Here is a 16,998-nt window from a genome sequence, read left to right as displayed (position 1 = left end):
TTAGAATAGGTGAGTTAGGAGGGCCGACTGAAGTCTCCACCTCAGATGGCAAATTGTAGTGTCCCATTTAAAAGGCAGCTCCTATCTTCTTTTGCAGCATGTGTGGTTTTTAATGGAAGGATGCCCACAGTTTCTATTCTTCTTGGGCATCCTTCTTTCCCCCCAAGCTAGCAGACTCTGGAACATGAGTACAATCTAGCAGGACATCTCTGGTGAACAAAAAGTAACTGCTACTTATTGACGAATTGTTCAAATTATGCCTTCCTTGCCCTATTCTTTGTGTAAAGGTTAGGAGGTAGTACTTCAGAAAATGAGGAATTCATGCACCCTCCTGCAATGTATTCTTCATGAAATAAGGGAGGCTTTGCGTTAGAAGCTCTACTGCTGCTGGCAAGGGTAGATCAAGGACAACTTCTTTTACCCACAACAGCAAGCAAGCTTATGATTTCTCCTGACTGACTCAATTGATAGATGTATCATTAATGCAAGAAATTTGTCAAGACTTTTAATTGGCCCTTATAAAGACTACATTGCATGTTGTAGAGGTGATAGGTTTTGCTATCATCTTTTAAAACAATTTATCTTTTAAACTGTGTCAGTGATAAATTAAATTCTACTATGTGTGAGGTCAGGAAGGGAGGAAATATAGTCCCCCTAATTAAGATAACAGACATTTGACAGAAGAGGGGAGATAAGAATTCAAAAGATGCATTGTCTCTAATGATGTCCTTTTGTTCATGGAAAATTCGTAGTCCTTTGTGCACAGTTCAAACCCCTGCTCAAGAGGGTTGGGAGACCCACAAACACTGCAAACACTGTGAGTGGTAGCACAGAGCTGCAAGAGGAAGGAGACATCTCTGTTTTGTTTGGTTTTAAAAAAAAAGCATAAACATAATTTTAAAAGTACAGTCACCCCTTGGAACTCACAGGGGATCCATTCTGGACACCCCCCCCACACACACACACATTCTAAAACTCATGCATATTCTAGCCCTATAGGCTTGACTGGGGTGCATGCACGTGGGATGGGCCCTATTGGGGTTAATGGCGGTCGCCCCTCTGTGGGTTTTCAAGTCTGTGGACTTGAAGAGGCGACTGTATTTCAATATATCCTTGTTCAGGATAATTGCTATTATCTTTTTCTATAATAGATATTGTTAACCTTGTGTGCAAAATGCAGCAGGACATGCTTTACAATTAGTATTGCTTTTTTTTAATGAAAAGTTTATGATGAAAGTATCTCAGTGAATTGAGATCTCAGATGCTTGTTGCATGGGCATAAAACTTTCTGTCATACCTGATGTGTTCAGATGTTCATACTTTAATTTTCTGAACATACACATGGTGGTGGCAAGCAATGGGTTAAAGATGCTATTCTCTCCAACTCTGAAAACTTTTATTTGTATTGTACTGATGCCCAAAGATCTTGACTAGGTTGGGCCCCATTGTGCAGTGTCTTATGCAAACATATAATCGCTATCCTGAGGTCCCAAGATGGAAAGCCCAGGAAGACTGAAGTGTTCCGCAGCTGATTGTGTATAGTTGGCCACATTTGCAGGGGTTAGGGGAACAAGACCCCCACGAATGTGGAAAAACCATGAATAACCCCCACTCCACCCTGTGGCAGCCATTTCTAGAATGGCAGGGGTTCAGGAAATGGAGCACTCCCTTCCTCTGGCCCTTGCCACCCTGGAAAGCCTTGGGAGAAGTGTGTCTCAAGCCATTTCCAGGGTGGCAGGGGGCTTGGGGAAATGGAGTGCTCCCTTCCTCTGGCACCTGCCGCCCTGGAAAGCCTTGGGAGATGTGTCTCCCAAGCCTTTCAAGGGTGGGAGGGGCTTCAGGTTTAACATTTATGCATAACCAAAACCATGAATGTCATACCCACAAATGTGGAGGGCTGACTGTATTCTCATTCCTAATGTCTGATTTAGTTCAATATATCCTCTGGTGTAGGACTGCACTGTCTGCTCAGTGTCGAGTACTAATGTGCACTGTTGACAGAGGATGGCATATATCACATTAGAGGATGAGGAAATGAAAGTATCTTTTATGTTGTGAGTGATATGATTAGGTCCTGTGATGATATTTCCTGAGTAGATGTGTGAGCAAATTTGGTATCTGGGTTTGTGGAAAGGTTTTGTACCCATCTGTCTATCTGTGTTGTGTATCCTCCTGTAGGTAAGTAACAGGATGTAGGCAACATCCTTCTTCTTGCCTCTGGCCCCCAGTGGCCATAGTTAAAACTGAACTTGTCACCTCATCATCCCCACAGGTTTTGCACTTCTATTATTATGTCACATACATAGGCTGCTTATAAAGATCTGTTTCCAGGGGCTTCATTCAATGCGTCTGAGTAAATGGACTTACGGGCTTCACAGATGACCCCAAAGGAGCGGCTTTCTGCCACCCCTTTCAGCACCAGATTGGGGTCGTGGCAACTGCATGTGCCCTGATCTGGTGCTTTGTCGGCTCTAAAAAGAATAGCAAATTGCTGCTCCTTTTAGGGCCAGCAAAAAGCTGTCCTTGTTTCTGTGGCGAAAGCTTTTTGGCGTTTCGTTGGCGCAGTGTGTATAAATGCTGTGCCAAAGGAGTGCTGTGATGCCCTCGCCATGTGGTCGGGCGTGCAGCATCACACAGCATCAAGGAAGAGTCAGGGCAGGTAGTGTGCAGTTGCTACACTCCCACTCCACCCCGATGTCACCGTTTCTAGTGGGTCTGCTTTGCTCCTTAGTCTACAAAATCTGTCCTACCAACTTCTTTCTTTTTCTCAGTTAGTCTCATAGGTGCTAAGTGGTAAAATATTCTGTCCAATTCTTTTTAGTGAGGTGATAGCGTCTCAACTTTCCTTACTATTCAGACTTCAGGTTCTCATTAATCATTTGCCAGTTTTTTTCTCCCTGGAGCACAGCAAACATCTCTGATTTGTTTTAGAAATTCATCTAATTTGCTATTGATGTCATTGCTATAGTATGTTCCGTTGTACCTGAAGATAACTCAAGAGCTGAGATCCCTCCACGTGAATGAGGGGAAGTGGGTTGCTGGTAGTGCCTGGCACAGCCCTGCAGCTGCTGAGCCTCTGGAAAGAGAGTGTCGCTTCCTCTCAGCTATTGTTAACCATCTATTTGCCTCCCCCCCTTCCTCCAAGGTTTGAGCAAGCTAGGTTGCATTTCGAAATGAGGCTAGAAGAATGTATGGGCGTGTTTAGTTTTTATAAAGCCGACGCAGAAGAGGGAGTGTGTGCTGCTTAAATCGCGAGGAGGATTATTTTGTCTGTTGTTTAACCACCCTCCTTACTGGTACTTCAGGCACATGCTTGCTAACCCCACCCTGTATGAAGTAGAGCAGCAAGCCTGCCCCTTTCAAAGCTCAGGTGGCTCCTCTGCCGTAACATTGAGCTAATGAATCTGGAGAAGGGGGGTGGTCCATCTGTCAGGACCCCTCACAGCTGACTCACAGAAAGTGCTAACAGCTTTGCACTGGGGAACAGCTCCAGGAGTCTGCCCCTCCTCCTCTGCTGCCTCTGCCTGCATGCTTCACAAGCCCTTTCCAAAAGAACAATTGAACTGACTTGGAAGTTTTGAAAGGGAGGAAGGGAATCCCCTTGGAGTTGTCTGTCTGGCAACCTGCAGGATGCTTCACTTGACACTGGCTTAGACAGCTGTCATTCTCATTCATCTTCTCACTTCCCCCTCCCCTCCCCTTGTGGATTACTTTGTCTGGAGGAAAAAAAGGTGACCATGGTCCAACGCTTCAGCCTTAGGAGGCAGCTATCAAAGGTAGGTTATTTTTGCCATCGGGATGTGTGAGACTGTCTTCATTGTATCCCTTTTCTCTTCTAGATCAGGAAAATCGCTGCTTGCACAGAAGTGGGCGGGGGTCTGTATGAGAGAAAGCAGCTCTACCTTTTGTTCTTCCCTTCAACAGACACAAAGGTTTTTAAGCAAATTGTCCACTGGCAGACAAGGGGATTTTCTCTCTCTAAGACCAAAATGGTAGACCAGGGTGAGCATGTTGCTTCTTTCTTTTGATTCAATTTCAGATTTGTTTGTGTGGTGTAAAGGAAACAAGGTTCTTTATTGTTTTATCAGATTGTGAGCTGATGGAGTAGAACATATAGAGGCAAAATGGTATTTCATGGGTAACCAGGAAATCCACCGGGCAAAACACAGGGTAGCTCCTGCTGTTGCTTCTAAGTACTTATTAGGAATGGCTTTCAACAGAAAGAAGAACAAAGGAGTTGTTCTGAGATTTTGTTGCCTAATACTTTGCATTATTTGTGATTAAGATGAATTTGGAAAAAATAGAAATTAGGCAGAATTGGACATCCCCCCTTTTAAAAATAGTACAGTATATTTTGTATACACACTGATATATATGAGGGCCTTAAATACCATTTGAGCAAAGCAAATTCTACTTATAAACTATATATGCTACAGTGTTCAATTTTAATGTCTTGGGCTTTCTGAGCTTTATAATCAGAGAGGTTTTTTAAAAAAGAAAACTTACCTCATTTTTCACTAAAATGGACCAAAGGCTTTCCTTTTTGTGAGTATTAAATGCAGTGATCAGGTGCGGATCACTGCATTTAGGTCAAAAATGCTCTTCTTACAGACAATCCATTGGGTAGCCCTAGAGTATTGTAATGAACTGGCATTCTGTCTGACCCCTTTTAAAGTTCATCAGAATTTTTGAAATAGCTATCAGTTATGAATGAAAAGGGGGACCTTGTTATGCACCAGCCTTCCATCATTATACAATGCATGCAAATGGGAAAGATTTTGCATAAGATAGGCAACTAGTGATCCAGATGTTTTGGACTACAGCTTACATAATGTGTGATCCCTAGGCATGGTGGCTAGGCTTATGGCAGTTGTGGTCAAAAACATCTGGCAAGTGACACATTACCTATTCGTAAGCAATGTGGAGCATTTCTTCTGATCTCCTCTCACTGTATCTTTATGCTTCAATTCTAAACTCTATTTGGAAGCAACTGTATGCTTAGAATCTTGGATTTTATATAATAGTACAGAACTTTTCTTCTAAATTTTATTTTTAACTCTAATAAGCAATATGGAGGAAGTCAAAACATGGTGTTAAAGTTGAACATGAGCTAAGCTCATTCACTCTTCTACAGTAATATGTGCCAGATTCTCATCATAGCCATTTGGGTTTTTTGAGGGGAGAGGCAGTAGAATTGGGACTTGGATGTCATTGATGTAGTGCTCATGGCATAGTTTTTTGACTATTGGACTATAACTCTGGAGACCAGGATTCAAATCTCTGCTTGGCCATGGAACCCATGGGGTGCCCTTAGGTAAATCATACTCTTGACATCAGAAAACATGTGATAGGGTCACCATAAGTTGGAAACAACTTGAAGGCATGCAACAAAAACAAAGATAGCAACAGTTAGTACACAAAATAAAATTATGTGGGATGTGTTTACATGATGCTAGTAACTGCATTCATATCTAAAAAGAAACCAGCACCAGCTTTTGAATCTTACCTTAATTCAGGGATTATTGATGGCCTGTCAATTTTATCTGGTTCTGTGTAAGTTGTATCCAGTTTCTACTGTTCCTATGCATTGCTGACATAAGGACTAGAAACTTGGTTGTGGTTTTTTTATGGCAAGATCTATAATAATCACCACATTGAATTCTGTATCTGTTGTGTATGCTGGGCATTTTCCCTATGCCCAGAGAGCATAATGTATGAACAGTTTGGGCTTGAGAGTGGTGCAGTAGACACCATCTGAGGGACTATTTTTTTGTATAACAAGCTATCAGGCACAGGTTCACAGTTTGGGAGTACTCCTGGACTCAGCTTTGAACCTGGAAGCCCAGGTCTCTGCAGTGACCAGGAGTGCTTTTGCACATTTAAAACTTGTGCGCCAACTGCGCCCGTTCCTTGAGATGCCAGATCTGGCCTCAGTGGTACATGCCCTGGTTACTGCTGTAATGCACTCTACATGGGGCTGCCTTTGAAGAGTGTTCAGAAACTTCAGCTGGTCTAAAGAGCTGCAGCCAGGCTGCTAACAGGGGCAGGTTATAGAGAGCACACAATGCCCCTGTTGAAAGAGTACTACTGGCTGCCAGTCTGTTTCTGGGCACAATTCAAAGTGCTGGTGGTGACCTGTAAAGCCCTATATAGCTCAGGTCCAGGCTATTTGGCAAACCGCATCTCTCTATATGAGCTAGCCTGGGCTCTGAGATCCTCAGGAGAGGCCCTTCTCTCCATCCCACCACCATCACAAGTACAGTTGGTGGGGACATGAGAGAGGGCCTTTTCTAAGGCTGCCCCTAGACTCTGGAACTCCCTGTCCAGGAAAACCAGGATGGACCCTTCTTTGTAATCCTTCCGCCGGCAGGCTACTTGTTTAGACAGACTTTTAAAACAGAAAGTTTTTAAGGCAGATGACAGAGTGCTGTTACATTGTTTTAATGTATTGCAAGCATTTTAATCTTTTAAATGGGAGTTCAGTATTGAATTTGTTTTAATTATTGTAGTAATTTAATTCTATTTTAATATACTATTTTGTTTGTTTTTAACTCTATGGTATTTTTTAATGTTGTAAGCCGCCCTGAATAATAATAATAATAATAATAATAATAATAATAATAAGCTGTAGTACACCTTGACTGTAATGATGAATATGCACATTAAGATGGAACTTCTTGTGAGGAATCTTCAGCCAGCTATATAATAGTAATAATAATAATAATAATAATAATAATAATAATAATAATAATAATAATAATAATATTTATTTATATCCCACCTCTCTACAAAAAGCAATCAGGGCGGCTAACAAAGTTAAAATATGTAGTCCAAACCCTCAACCCACCCCCCTTAAAATACAATTAAACAGTGTGGAATTAAAAACATAAAACATACTTAAAAACAATACAACATATAACAAAGTACAATCCCTATGGGCAGCTCTCATTGCTCAATGACAATTTACACTGTTCAATATGGATTACATCAGCATTCCCTAACCTAGTGCCCTCCAGTTAATTTTTGATTGTAGCCTTCATGTGGCCAACGTTAGGTGGAAGAAGTTGGGGTTCAAAACATCTGGAGAGTACCAGGTTGGGGAAGACTGGATTAGATCTTGGAGTATATGCTTTCACCATTAAGGGCAAGGCTTTATATCAGTGGTGATGAAGTTGTTCCAACCTAATACTGTAATACTTCAGTTGATCAAAAGGCTCTCTGATGCTCAAAATGAAGACAGTTAGTCGTGCTTAATTATCACTTGTGCTGTACCACTGACAGTACTTGCTTCAGAATTTAAAAATAGATATTAATACTTGCAGCAACAACAATACTTGTCTGGCAAGAGTAAATTTACAGCATGAGAAATAATAATGGTAGTATATGGTCACACATGTGGCCTTTTGATATAGTTGCCTATTCCAGTCTCATCTCACTTTAAATTCCCAGTGACATTTGTTCTTCTCTTGGGTGAACATACAGGTAAAAGAAATACAGTAGCTGAAGGACCATTATCAACTCCAAAAGGATAGTTGAGTGTGGTTAAGAGGAGGCATATGCTGTCAGGATAGAAATGTGTAGGTATCAATCTTCAACCAATGGCTGGCAAAGAGATTCACAGTCCTAGTTCCAAATAGTGTTTGAAAGTACCCTGTGAGTCTCTCTTTCCCATGAAATAGAAAAGCAAAGAAGATGCGGAAAGAAAGCACGTGCTTCTGGGTGCAATGGCATAAACTGTTCTTTGCACCACCCCTGCCGGACCTATTTTGAGGGGAAGGTGAGGCAGAATGCATGCTGACTTAGATGGTGATGTATATAGACATAGGTACAGGCACACCTCCATTAACAAAGATTCTGACAGTGAAGCTACTGTTTACAAAGACTTTTAATACGCTCTAGCTACCCCTTTTTTCTCCTTATCTTCTATCTGGGTGAAGGGTGTTTTGCAGATAGGAACATGGGCGAGGAGGGTGGAGGAATGCACTTTTGATACTGGGTTACAAAAATATGTCTGCAGTAAACAATGCAATAAAAGCCCAAACTGCAAGAAAGTGAGATTCTGCTCTAGCTGATTATATTCTTGCCTGCAGTAGGGAAGTTAGCTAGGAGCTCTCTCCAGAATCTCTTACTGAGCATGCATGAACAGCAAACTGAGAGGAAAAGGAAACAGCAGAGAAGCCTGCCTCACCAGCTATCACAGTATGTTTTTAAAAAACAACATAGCAACAAACAAATCCACAGAACTATAAATTTGGCCACCCAAATGGAAATGGTAAGAAATGTGGAAATAGTGAGGGGGGTCATCTCTTGATGCATTTTGAAAGAACCCCTCAAGTGATTTCTTTTTTTTTTTAAATGAAGTTTTATTAGCTTAGAAAAAAACATACATTAAACATACATACATACATACATACATAATAACATATAATCCTACATACATTCATACAAAATAACAAATTAAGCGTACTGTATAATGTTCAGACCTTCCCCAAAATAATCTTCTAGTCTTCAGCACTTCTGCTCTTATTTCTATCAGTTACTCTTCTTAAACCTTCTAATGTTTTCTCATCTTCTTTCTTCACTATCCCTTCTCTACTTAAAACCTCTTGTTCTCTTCCCTTTCTCCCACTTCCCCTTATTACTAACCCTCTTTTTTCCTAACACTTATCCTTCATTCCAACATTCGAACTAAGTCCGCACCCTAACCCTTTTCTCAGTACTCTAACCTTCTATCACATACTAATACTTTCTAATAACTCTCCTATCTTCTTCTTTGAACATTACTTACAAAGAAAAGAAACAGAAAAAAGGAAAGAAAAAACACAATTACTTTTATACCAGCAGATTCACACATATCTTCTTTCTAACCATACACATTGTACAAACATATAATAACTTCCTCCATCTTTGAGTTGTAGCGTATACCACTCTCTTACAGACATGTCATCTAAAGTTACATTATAAAATCTTCATCATTATACGATTTAAAATATTAAGATAACTGCTTCTCTCCCACATAGAAGGCTGAAAAAAATAATAAAAGAAGAGAAAAAAAAGAGAGAAAAAAGATCAACTATTCTAACAAAGAGATGATACTTGGTTCTATTCATCTTTCATCTTCAATGTCATCTATAACCTGTTCTTCGCTTATCTCTACTTCAGCTTAACTTATAGTTTGGTTTACTCATATCATTATATCTAAAAAAAACGATTTACTAATATAAGACTAATACATACCATTTTTTCCTGATGTAATTTAGTACTTTATTCCAGTCTTTAGATATTGTCTCCCAAGAGTTGTTTTTGATCATGGTGGATAGTTTGTCCATTAGCAACATCTTGTATAGGTAGCTCTTCCATTTGTCTACTCTAGGGGTGTCTTTCGTTCTCCATTTTTTTGCATAGAGAACCCTGGCAATAGAGACCATATACATTAGGATTTTTACATATCTCTTTATCTATACTGTCTTCAAAAAGATTTCTAAAAGTTTCAAAACATTTTTGTTTACTTATTCATGGTTTTGTTGTTGTGTGCCTTCAAGTTGTTTTGGACTTACCAAGACCTTAAGAGTGACAGGGGTTTCTGGAGCTGAAAGCTAACAGTGACGTTTCACAAAGCACTGTTGAAGTTAACATAGATGGCACAGGGAAGGTAATTATCTTTGGCAATACAACAAAAACCCTTATCTGGATGCATGCCACAAGGCATAGAATTTAATTTCTTAATGAGCTGTATTTACCAATTTCAAGCTAGAGTCTTTTGAAGTTCTTTTATTGAAATCTAGATCAGTAAAAGGGCATCCTGGGAAGCTGAAGCCTTTTTAAAGTTTTGTCTTTTTTGATGTCTGATTCATCAAAATCTGATTTGTTTGTCCTGTGCACAAAGTCATTACTGGAGCCTGTATCACATTTGACTGTTGGACTACAACTCTAGAAACCAGGGTTTGATTCCCCCACTCAGCCATGAAACCCACTGGGTGACCTTGGGCAAGTCACATGCTCTCAGCCTCAGGGGAAGCCAATGGCAAACCTCCTCTGAACAAATCTTGCCAAGAAAACCCTGTGATAGGGTCACCTTAGGGTCGCCATAAGAGAGAAATGACTTGAAGGCATACAAGAACATAGCACACTGGAGGAGACTAAAGAATCCTTGGTGTTTCAGGTCTTCTGATAGTGTTGCCTGTGTTTATACAGGGAAAGGGGTAGTATATGGGGGTTTCGGCTAGTCTAATCCCTGTTTTTGTGTTTCTGCTATGCACTCCTCTTCTGGTAACTGTTTTAGGTTAGTGGCCTGTTTGTCAAAAGGCAAGCACGTCACCTTAGGCCTCTGAGATGCAGTGTTATTTTAGAGAATGGGCAAAATAAGATAATTGATGATATTGACAGGTAATTGTAGCTGAAAGTTATACAGCCCACCTGCTTGCCATACATGGACTTATGTTTCCACACATGGCAAGCCCGGGGACTTAAAATGGCACGTGTACCCATAGAAATCAACAGGACTTGAGGTACCATATTTTTTGCCAAGCGTGGGAGGGGGTCAGGAACGGATTCCCCACGTATACAAAGGGCCCACTGTAAGTGACAGCAAGTGGTGTGCTGTTACATTGGCCTATTGATTTATGTTGATATTCTTCAGTTGTGGAAATTTCCTGGAGATTTATCTGAAAAGTATTACCAAGGATATTGGAGTTCTTTTGCAATGGGATAAGTTGCCCTCTTCCACTACATTCAGGTAAGAATCTCAGAAATTAGCCTCTCATTGTTGTGTGCATTGGACTTAGCCTCTACATTTCACGTTAGGAACTGTACTACATAAAGAATACTCAAACTGATCTTCAATATTTTTCAAGTTTTTCCCAATAATATCTAATAATGCTCAAAAATAGGAGACATAGCGTAGGTTAAAGTTTCAGTTTGTCATTTTATATTGAGATGATACAGTACTAGTTCAGTTACTAGTTCTTAAATTAAGCTACATTTATTTTCATAAACTTTTATTGTGAAATAAAACATTCTCTTTTAAGGGGAGGGAAGACTTAAAATAAATCTCTTGTTGAAACAACTGGTAGAAGGAACAATCTAGTAGTATTTATGTTAATTTCTAGTTTACAACCTGAACTCACTGCTGTTTTCTCCATAGCTTACTTCACTCTTAATCCTATTAGCTTGAGTTTAAATTGTGCAACATTTCTGACTGCCCCAAGTCATTTAGATAACTTGCACAGTAGACAACCTGGAATGCAAATTTCAGTTGCTTGCAATATCTTTCTTGTGCATATGCCTGAGGGCTTTTCTTTTTCTTCCTGATAAAGAATTCTGCATCACTTGAAAATAGGCACATATTGTAGACTGGTATGATGCTTTGTAGTTCACACAGCAGTCAAGGTGTTCATAGTATATCAGCTAGAAATAATTCTGTAAATAAAAGGAATCTGGACAAGATTCCTTGGGACTTGAGCACTTTAAACCAAATTCAAATGTGAGGCAAATTCAGAGATGGAGATATGGGAAGATGTTTGCAAAATGAGCAGCAATAAAATTGCCTGAACTCTTGATCAGTGATACTGTTTACAGAGAAAATAGCTTACCTTTGGGCTAAAATGGTAGTATGTAATGAAAATAAATTGGATCCTAATAAATCTTAAGACATTTGCTTTGGGCAGCCTGTAGTTACCATTCAACAATTTAATTATAATTAAGCTCCAGATGTGGACACTTCTTTTCTGGCCTCCATTTTCATCTATACCATAAATGTATTTTATATTTTAGATACAGTATTTCATTCCCACCCTGTACCTGTACTGAGTGGATTACAGTAAAATCAATTGAACAATCCAAAATTTAAGACAGTAGGAAAATAAAATGTGAAACAATAAAAATAATTCAAACATTCTAAAAACATATTAAATGGTTGCATAGTTTTAAAAAAGTGGTTTAAACAATGTAATATATACTCAATGGAATCTTTTCTTTGACTTTCATGTCATAGACTTGGGACCTTTTGTTCATTTTTTTCCTCTGAAAATACATCCAAGAGTTTGCATTCAATTTTTCAGTTAGACAAATCAGATAATATAGCATTACAGTGTGCCCTTGGTATCCGCTGGGTTTAGTTCCACCCTCCCTCCCACATGGATATCAAAAGTCTGTGGATACTCAAGTACCAGTGTATACAGTGGTGTAGTAAAATGGTGTCCCTTATATAAAATGGCAAAATCATGATTTGATTTTGGATTTCTTATTATATTTTTAAACATTTTCAAGCCATGGAATCGATTGAAACAGAAAACAGACCTTCGCAAATAAATAAATGTGTCTCCTTAGTCAAAAATGATAAAATGTAAATGTGAACTTTTAGTTAAGTCAATGGTTATAAAGTTTTCATTCAAACAGAGATATATATCTGACTTCGTTCATGTTTTCCTCCATATTTTTAAGAAGGTGGAGTGGATACTATATGTTTCCGTATCAAAACTAGTGAGTAGCATGTACTTATGCTGATTTTAAACAGCATTTTCAAAAAACAAATATTTCACCTAGTGTTATCAAATCAAATGTTTTACCTGTTATTTGGTTAAAACGTTTTCCTTCCATCTCTGTGCATGTAAATTACATGGGGGGGGGACTCAGTCAGATCATAGGTCAAATATGACTTGGGAGCAAAACTAAATGTGAGACCTGACTGCAATAGCAGAGCACCTCTTCTTGAAGAAAAAAAATTTCTGACAGGTATTTACATTACTGCTTTTTTTAATGGCTTAATGAAACATAACATTAAATGCTATTTTTCCTAACCAGTTGTTTTCTGAAATAGTATTGTCTTGACAGAACATAGATCTTTTTTTGTTAAGACCCAGTAAGTATCAGATGATCAGTCTAGGGTGCGTTACAGACGTGCCTATAGTACGTCCCCAAGACGTACTAGGGTTAGGAAGGGGCGTCTCTTCCTGATGCCCCTAACCCTAGTACGGACTGGGTCTGTACAAAATGGCGGCGCCCTATACACATGGGCGCCGCCATTGCTACGTCACGACCGTACTGCCTCCAAACGGGGCGGTGCAGAAGTGACAGACTGGGGCTGTGCGAGAGCACCTGGGGCACCCTTTCCGCGGCCCCGGAAGGAGCTCTGTTTCGGAGCTCCTTCCATCTTTGCGTCGCTGGGCACAGCCTTTACATGGCTGCGCCAGCGACGCAGAGCAGAAAAGGACCAAGCAGCCCCTTTCTCCTCCTCCCCGCCGCCATCAGGTGTCCTTGGGGCTTGAAGCCCCAAAGACACCCCTTTCCAGGCCGCAGGGAAGCTGCCTTTTGCCGCTTCCCCGCGGCCTGGAAAGCGGCGGATCGGGGCCTCAGAGGCTGCCGTTGTGGCAGCTGAGGCCTCGATCCGGCAGGGAAAGGGCCGGATACAGGCCACCCCAAATGGGCGGTCTGTAATGCGCCTAGGATACACATCTTGGCAATGAGCATGCCATCATTACTAAGATGATTAGGGAAGTCCTTCAGTACTTTTACTGGAAAATCTTCCTATTCCGGCATCATCCTTTTCTGTATTCTCATAGTATTGTTTTTTGTAATATTAAAATACCTTATCCAGTTATTTTGTTTGATCTGTGTAGTGAGTTGTTGTGTGCTTTCAAGTTTTTTCAGATTTACAGCAACCCTAAGGTGACCCTATGTTGAGGTTTTCTTGGCAAGATATGTTCAGAGGGGGTTGCCTTTGCCTTCCTCTGAGGCTGAGAGAATGTGAGTTGCTCAAGGTCACTCAGTCGGTTTTCATGGCTAAGGACTCCAGTGTCATAGTGCAGTGCTCAGACCACTACATCACTCTAGCGCTTTGATCATTGATATATAATGACATAGGGATCTTTTTAAAGGCGTGGGTGAGATCATGGTTACAGACTCCCAAGTGAATACTTTTATGAAGACTAATAAAGTACAAAAGAAAGCTCAAAGATATTGCCTTCTAGCTGCCGTAAATTCAGAATGGCTGTTTTTGAGAATGGTGTCCCTTGACTTTCTGCCTTATTAGATAAATATCACGTTCATGATCTAACCTACCCCTCCGTGGCAAGATGAAATGCTTCCCAGTACTGTATTTATACCACTGGTGCACTAAACCTTTTGATGTGGTTATGAGGCTACCAGTAGAGTGGGGGCTGGGAAATAGAAAAGAAGAATAACTCCAATGCAACAGGAAAATGGGATTTTTGGCAATTTTGTCTGGAATGAAAAGCATGTTCTTATTTATAAGACCTCTGTTAACTACATGCCTGAATAAATATTAGGTCACATTGAAGATATATAAATATTCTAGATTTTCCTTGTTTGATCTATTTTCTTGGGACCAGTGAGTTTAACATTTGGGTTGCTTTCTTATAACTTCCATGTGTAATTGGATTGACATTGGATGATACATAAGACTACTTAATAGCTGCATATAGTTCAAGACACAGTTAATTCTTTGTCATTTGTTAGATCAGTCATGGGGTCTAAACTGGGGTCCATGGGTGAGCTTCAGGGGGCCTTAATCATATTTTTAGATAGGTTTGTGATCCAAATATGTTAAAGAACCATTGAGGTAGATGTTTGCTTTGTAGTCTGTATCCTAACATACACAGTTGACATGAATGCCCAGCTCTCATATACACCATTATAGTCTTTTAAAAAAGGAAACAATCTTTTTCATAAAAGTTGATAAATAAAATGTTCCAATTCTCAGATAGTAATGTTTACTGTCAAAATTCTAGTGTTACTGTAATAGGTACATTCTTTTTACTACGTCTTGGTTGAGATGGTCTAGAAAGTTTACAAAGCATGTCTCATTCCATGAAATGTGGAATGTAGCAACATATCAAAGTATCAATATATAAAGAAAAGAATACATTATGCTGTTTTAATTCTCCAACACATTATATCACTGTTGATGACAAGATTTCATTTGCAACTTGGCCAAGTGGCAGATACAGTAAGTTCTACTTTAACATGTGTTTTTTACAGTGTAAATTGGCGATCAAGCAGTTAATAGAGGGAAACAGTTTGCAGAATATGAATGTTTAACTGGCTATAGTGTGATTGAATCTCAAGGTTTCAGCATTGGCAAATTGGTGCCTCTGCCATTAAGAGGCAAGCCCACTTCCTGTTATCTTAGTTGTTCAGTTTATCTGCAACATGGGTTTGAGAAGATATTCAGAAGATAAGATGAGCAGAGACTTGAGGACCAAAGCTAGCCCTACTTCTCAACTCTCAACTGTCACAGCAACAATAGTTGCCAAGGAGGAGGAGCCCTGCCAGTTCCTGTGATTTTGGCCTAGCTGCATCAACTCAAGCCAGTCCTTCCACAAGTCAATTTCCACAAGTCAGGCCTATTGAATGCTCATATCTACTCTGCAGAAACCCTTTCCTCCCTTTTTTTTGGCCTTGTCATCTTCTGACAGGTTCTTCCTTCTCTCTTCTCCCTACCCTGCCACTCCAGTCACTAGACACCATCAATGTTTTGTTGCTTCTTGGGAATTCTGCCTCATTCCAGACCAGTTGTTTTTTTAAAAATAAAATAAAAATAACAGCAACAAACAAACCCACAGAAATATAAATTTGGCCACCCAAGTGCAAATCATAAGAAATGTGAAAGTACTGAGGGGGAAAAAGGAATCCCTGGATATTTTATGAAAGAAGCCTTCAAGTGATTTCTAAAAGTTTCAAAATATTTTTGTTTACTTATCCAAGATTTTGTTGTTGTTTACCTTTAAGTTGTTTTGGACTTACCAAGACCCTAAGAGTCACAGGGGTTTCTGGGGCTGAAAGTTAATAGTGGCCTTTCACAAAGCAGTGTTGATGTTAACATAGACTTGCTGGCATTGGGGAGGTAATTTTCATTGGCAATAGAACAACAACATCCCACTATCTAGACGCCACAAGGCATAGAATTGAATTTCTTGATAGATTTTATGTATGAATTTCAAGCTAGACTCCTTTGAAGTTCTTTTATTGAAATTTAGATCAGTAAAAGGGCATCTTGGGAAGCTGAAAGCTTTTTTGAGTACAGTGGTACCTCGGGTTACGAAATTAATTCGTTCCGCCGCCGCTTTCGTAACCCGAAAAGCCTTCGCAAGCCGAAAACCCATAGGCGCTAATGGGGGAAAGCCGCGATTTCGTGTGAAATAGCGCCGAAAAGCACCAAAAAATTTTTCGTAACCCGAAAAAACCTTCGTAACCCGGAACAGTTATTTCCTATGGGATTTTTTCGTATCCCGGAAATTTCGTAACGTGGGTATTTCGTATCCCGGGGTACCACTGTATTGCCTTTTTTGATAATTTGTAGTAAGCTAAATAAATAGCTTTGATGTGAGTAATATTTTTTGAGATCTGCACCTAACTATTTTCCCCATAAGTCCTTTTATTTTTAATAAATAATAATAATAATAAAAATTTTATTTATATCCCGCCCTTCCCACGATCAGGGCGGCTTACAACAGGTTAAAAACAGTACAACAATACAACAATTAAAATATACAACAATAAAAAGCAGCACAAATGTGGACATTTTTTAGGAACCCAACTATTGCAGTACAGGAGAGTTTACATATCTGTAAAAGGTTGGGGTGGGAGTTCATGGTGCCTACAGACGTGTTGGGATATAACAACTGACATCCTGAGCCAACACATCTGGAGAGCCATAGGCTGGAGATGGCTGGTCTTAAGTCCTTCAGGCTGACTGATGTGAAGGCAGACTTCTGAAGGCACTGACAAACTTTTGCAGATTCTCTCTCCCCCTCCTAAAGTTACATGACAGGAAAGGTAAATGCACACTTTCTCGTGTTTCTGACTCTGCTGGTGTGATGGTTAGATGATGTATTACAATTACATGTGAGACATTGGTGGAATCAATAGCCGGTTACACACCGGCACTTTAGTGCGTGACGAGCACGCACTAGGATTACAAAAGGGCGGTGCTTCTGCACCGCCCTAACCCTAGTGCGTGCTCATCACGCACTAAACGGC

General features: G+C 39.9%; 1 protein-coding gene across 5 annotated transcripts in view; it reads left to right on the top strand.

The window, feature by feature from the left end:
• TMCC1 (transmembrane and coiled-coil domain family 1) overlaps positions 1-16,998 on the top strand; it is a 157,061-nt gene that overhangs the window by 52,900 nt on the left and 87,163 nt on the right. Inside the window, exon 1 of one of the 5 annotated variants that reach the window (XM_042453216.1) lies at positions 3,573-3,776. The exons of the other annotated variants lie outside the window; for them this stretch is intronic. Coding sequence (XP_042309150.1) covers positions 3,738-3,776 — 39 coding nt within the window. The 5' untranslated portion in view covers positions 3,573-3,737. Of the gene's footprint in view, positions 1-3,572; positions 3,777-16,998 lie in introns of those variants that run through there. 5 annotated transcript variants of the gene reach the window in all.

The sequence above is a fragment of the Sceloporus undulatus genome, chromosome 2, assembly GCF_019175285.1.
Source record: "Sceloporus undulatus isolate JIND9_A2432 ecotype Alabama chromosome 2, SceUnd_v1.1, whole genome shotgun sequence".
NCBI lineage: Eukaryota > Metazoa > Chordata > Lepidosauria > Squamata > Phrynosomatidae > Sceloporus > Sceloporus undulatus.
The sequence above is the reverse complement of the archived record's forward strand: the minus strand, read 5'-3'. Positions and strand labels throughout refer to the sequence as shown.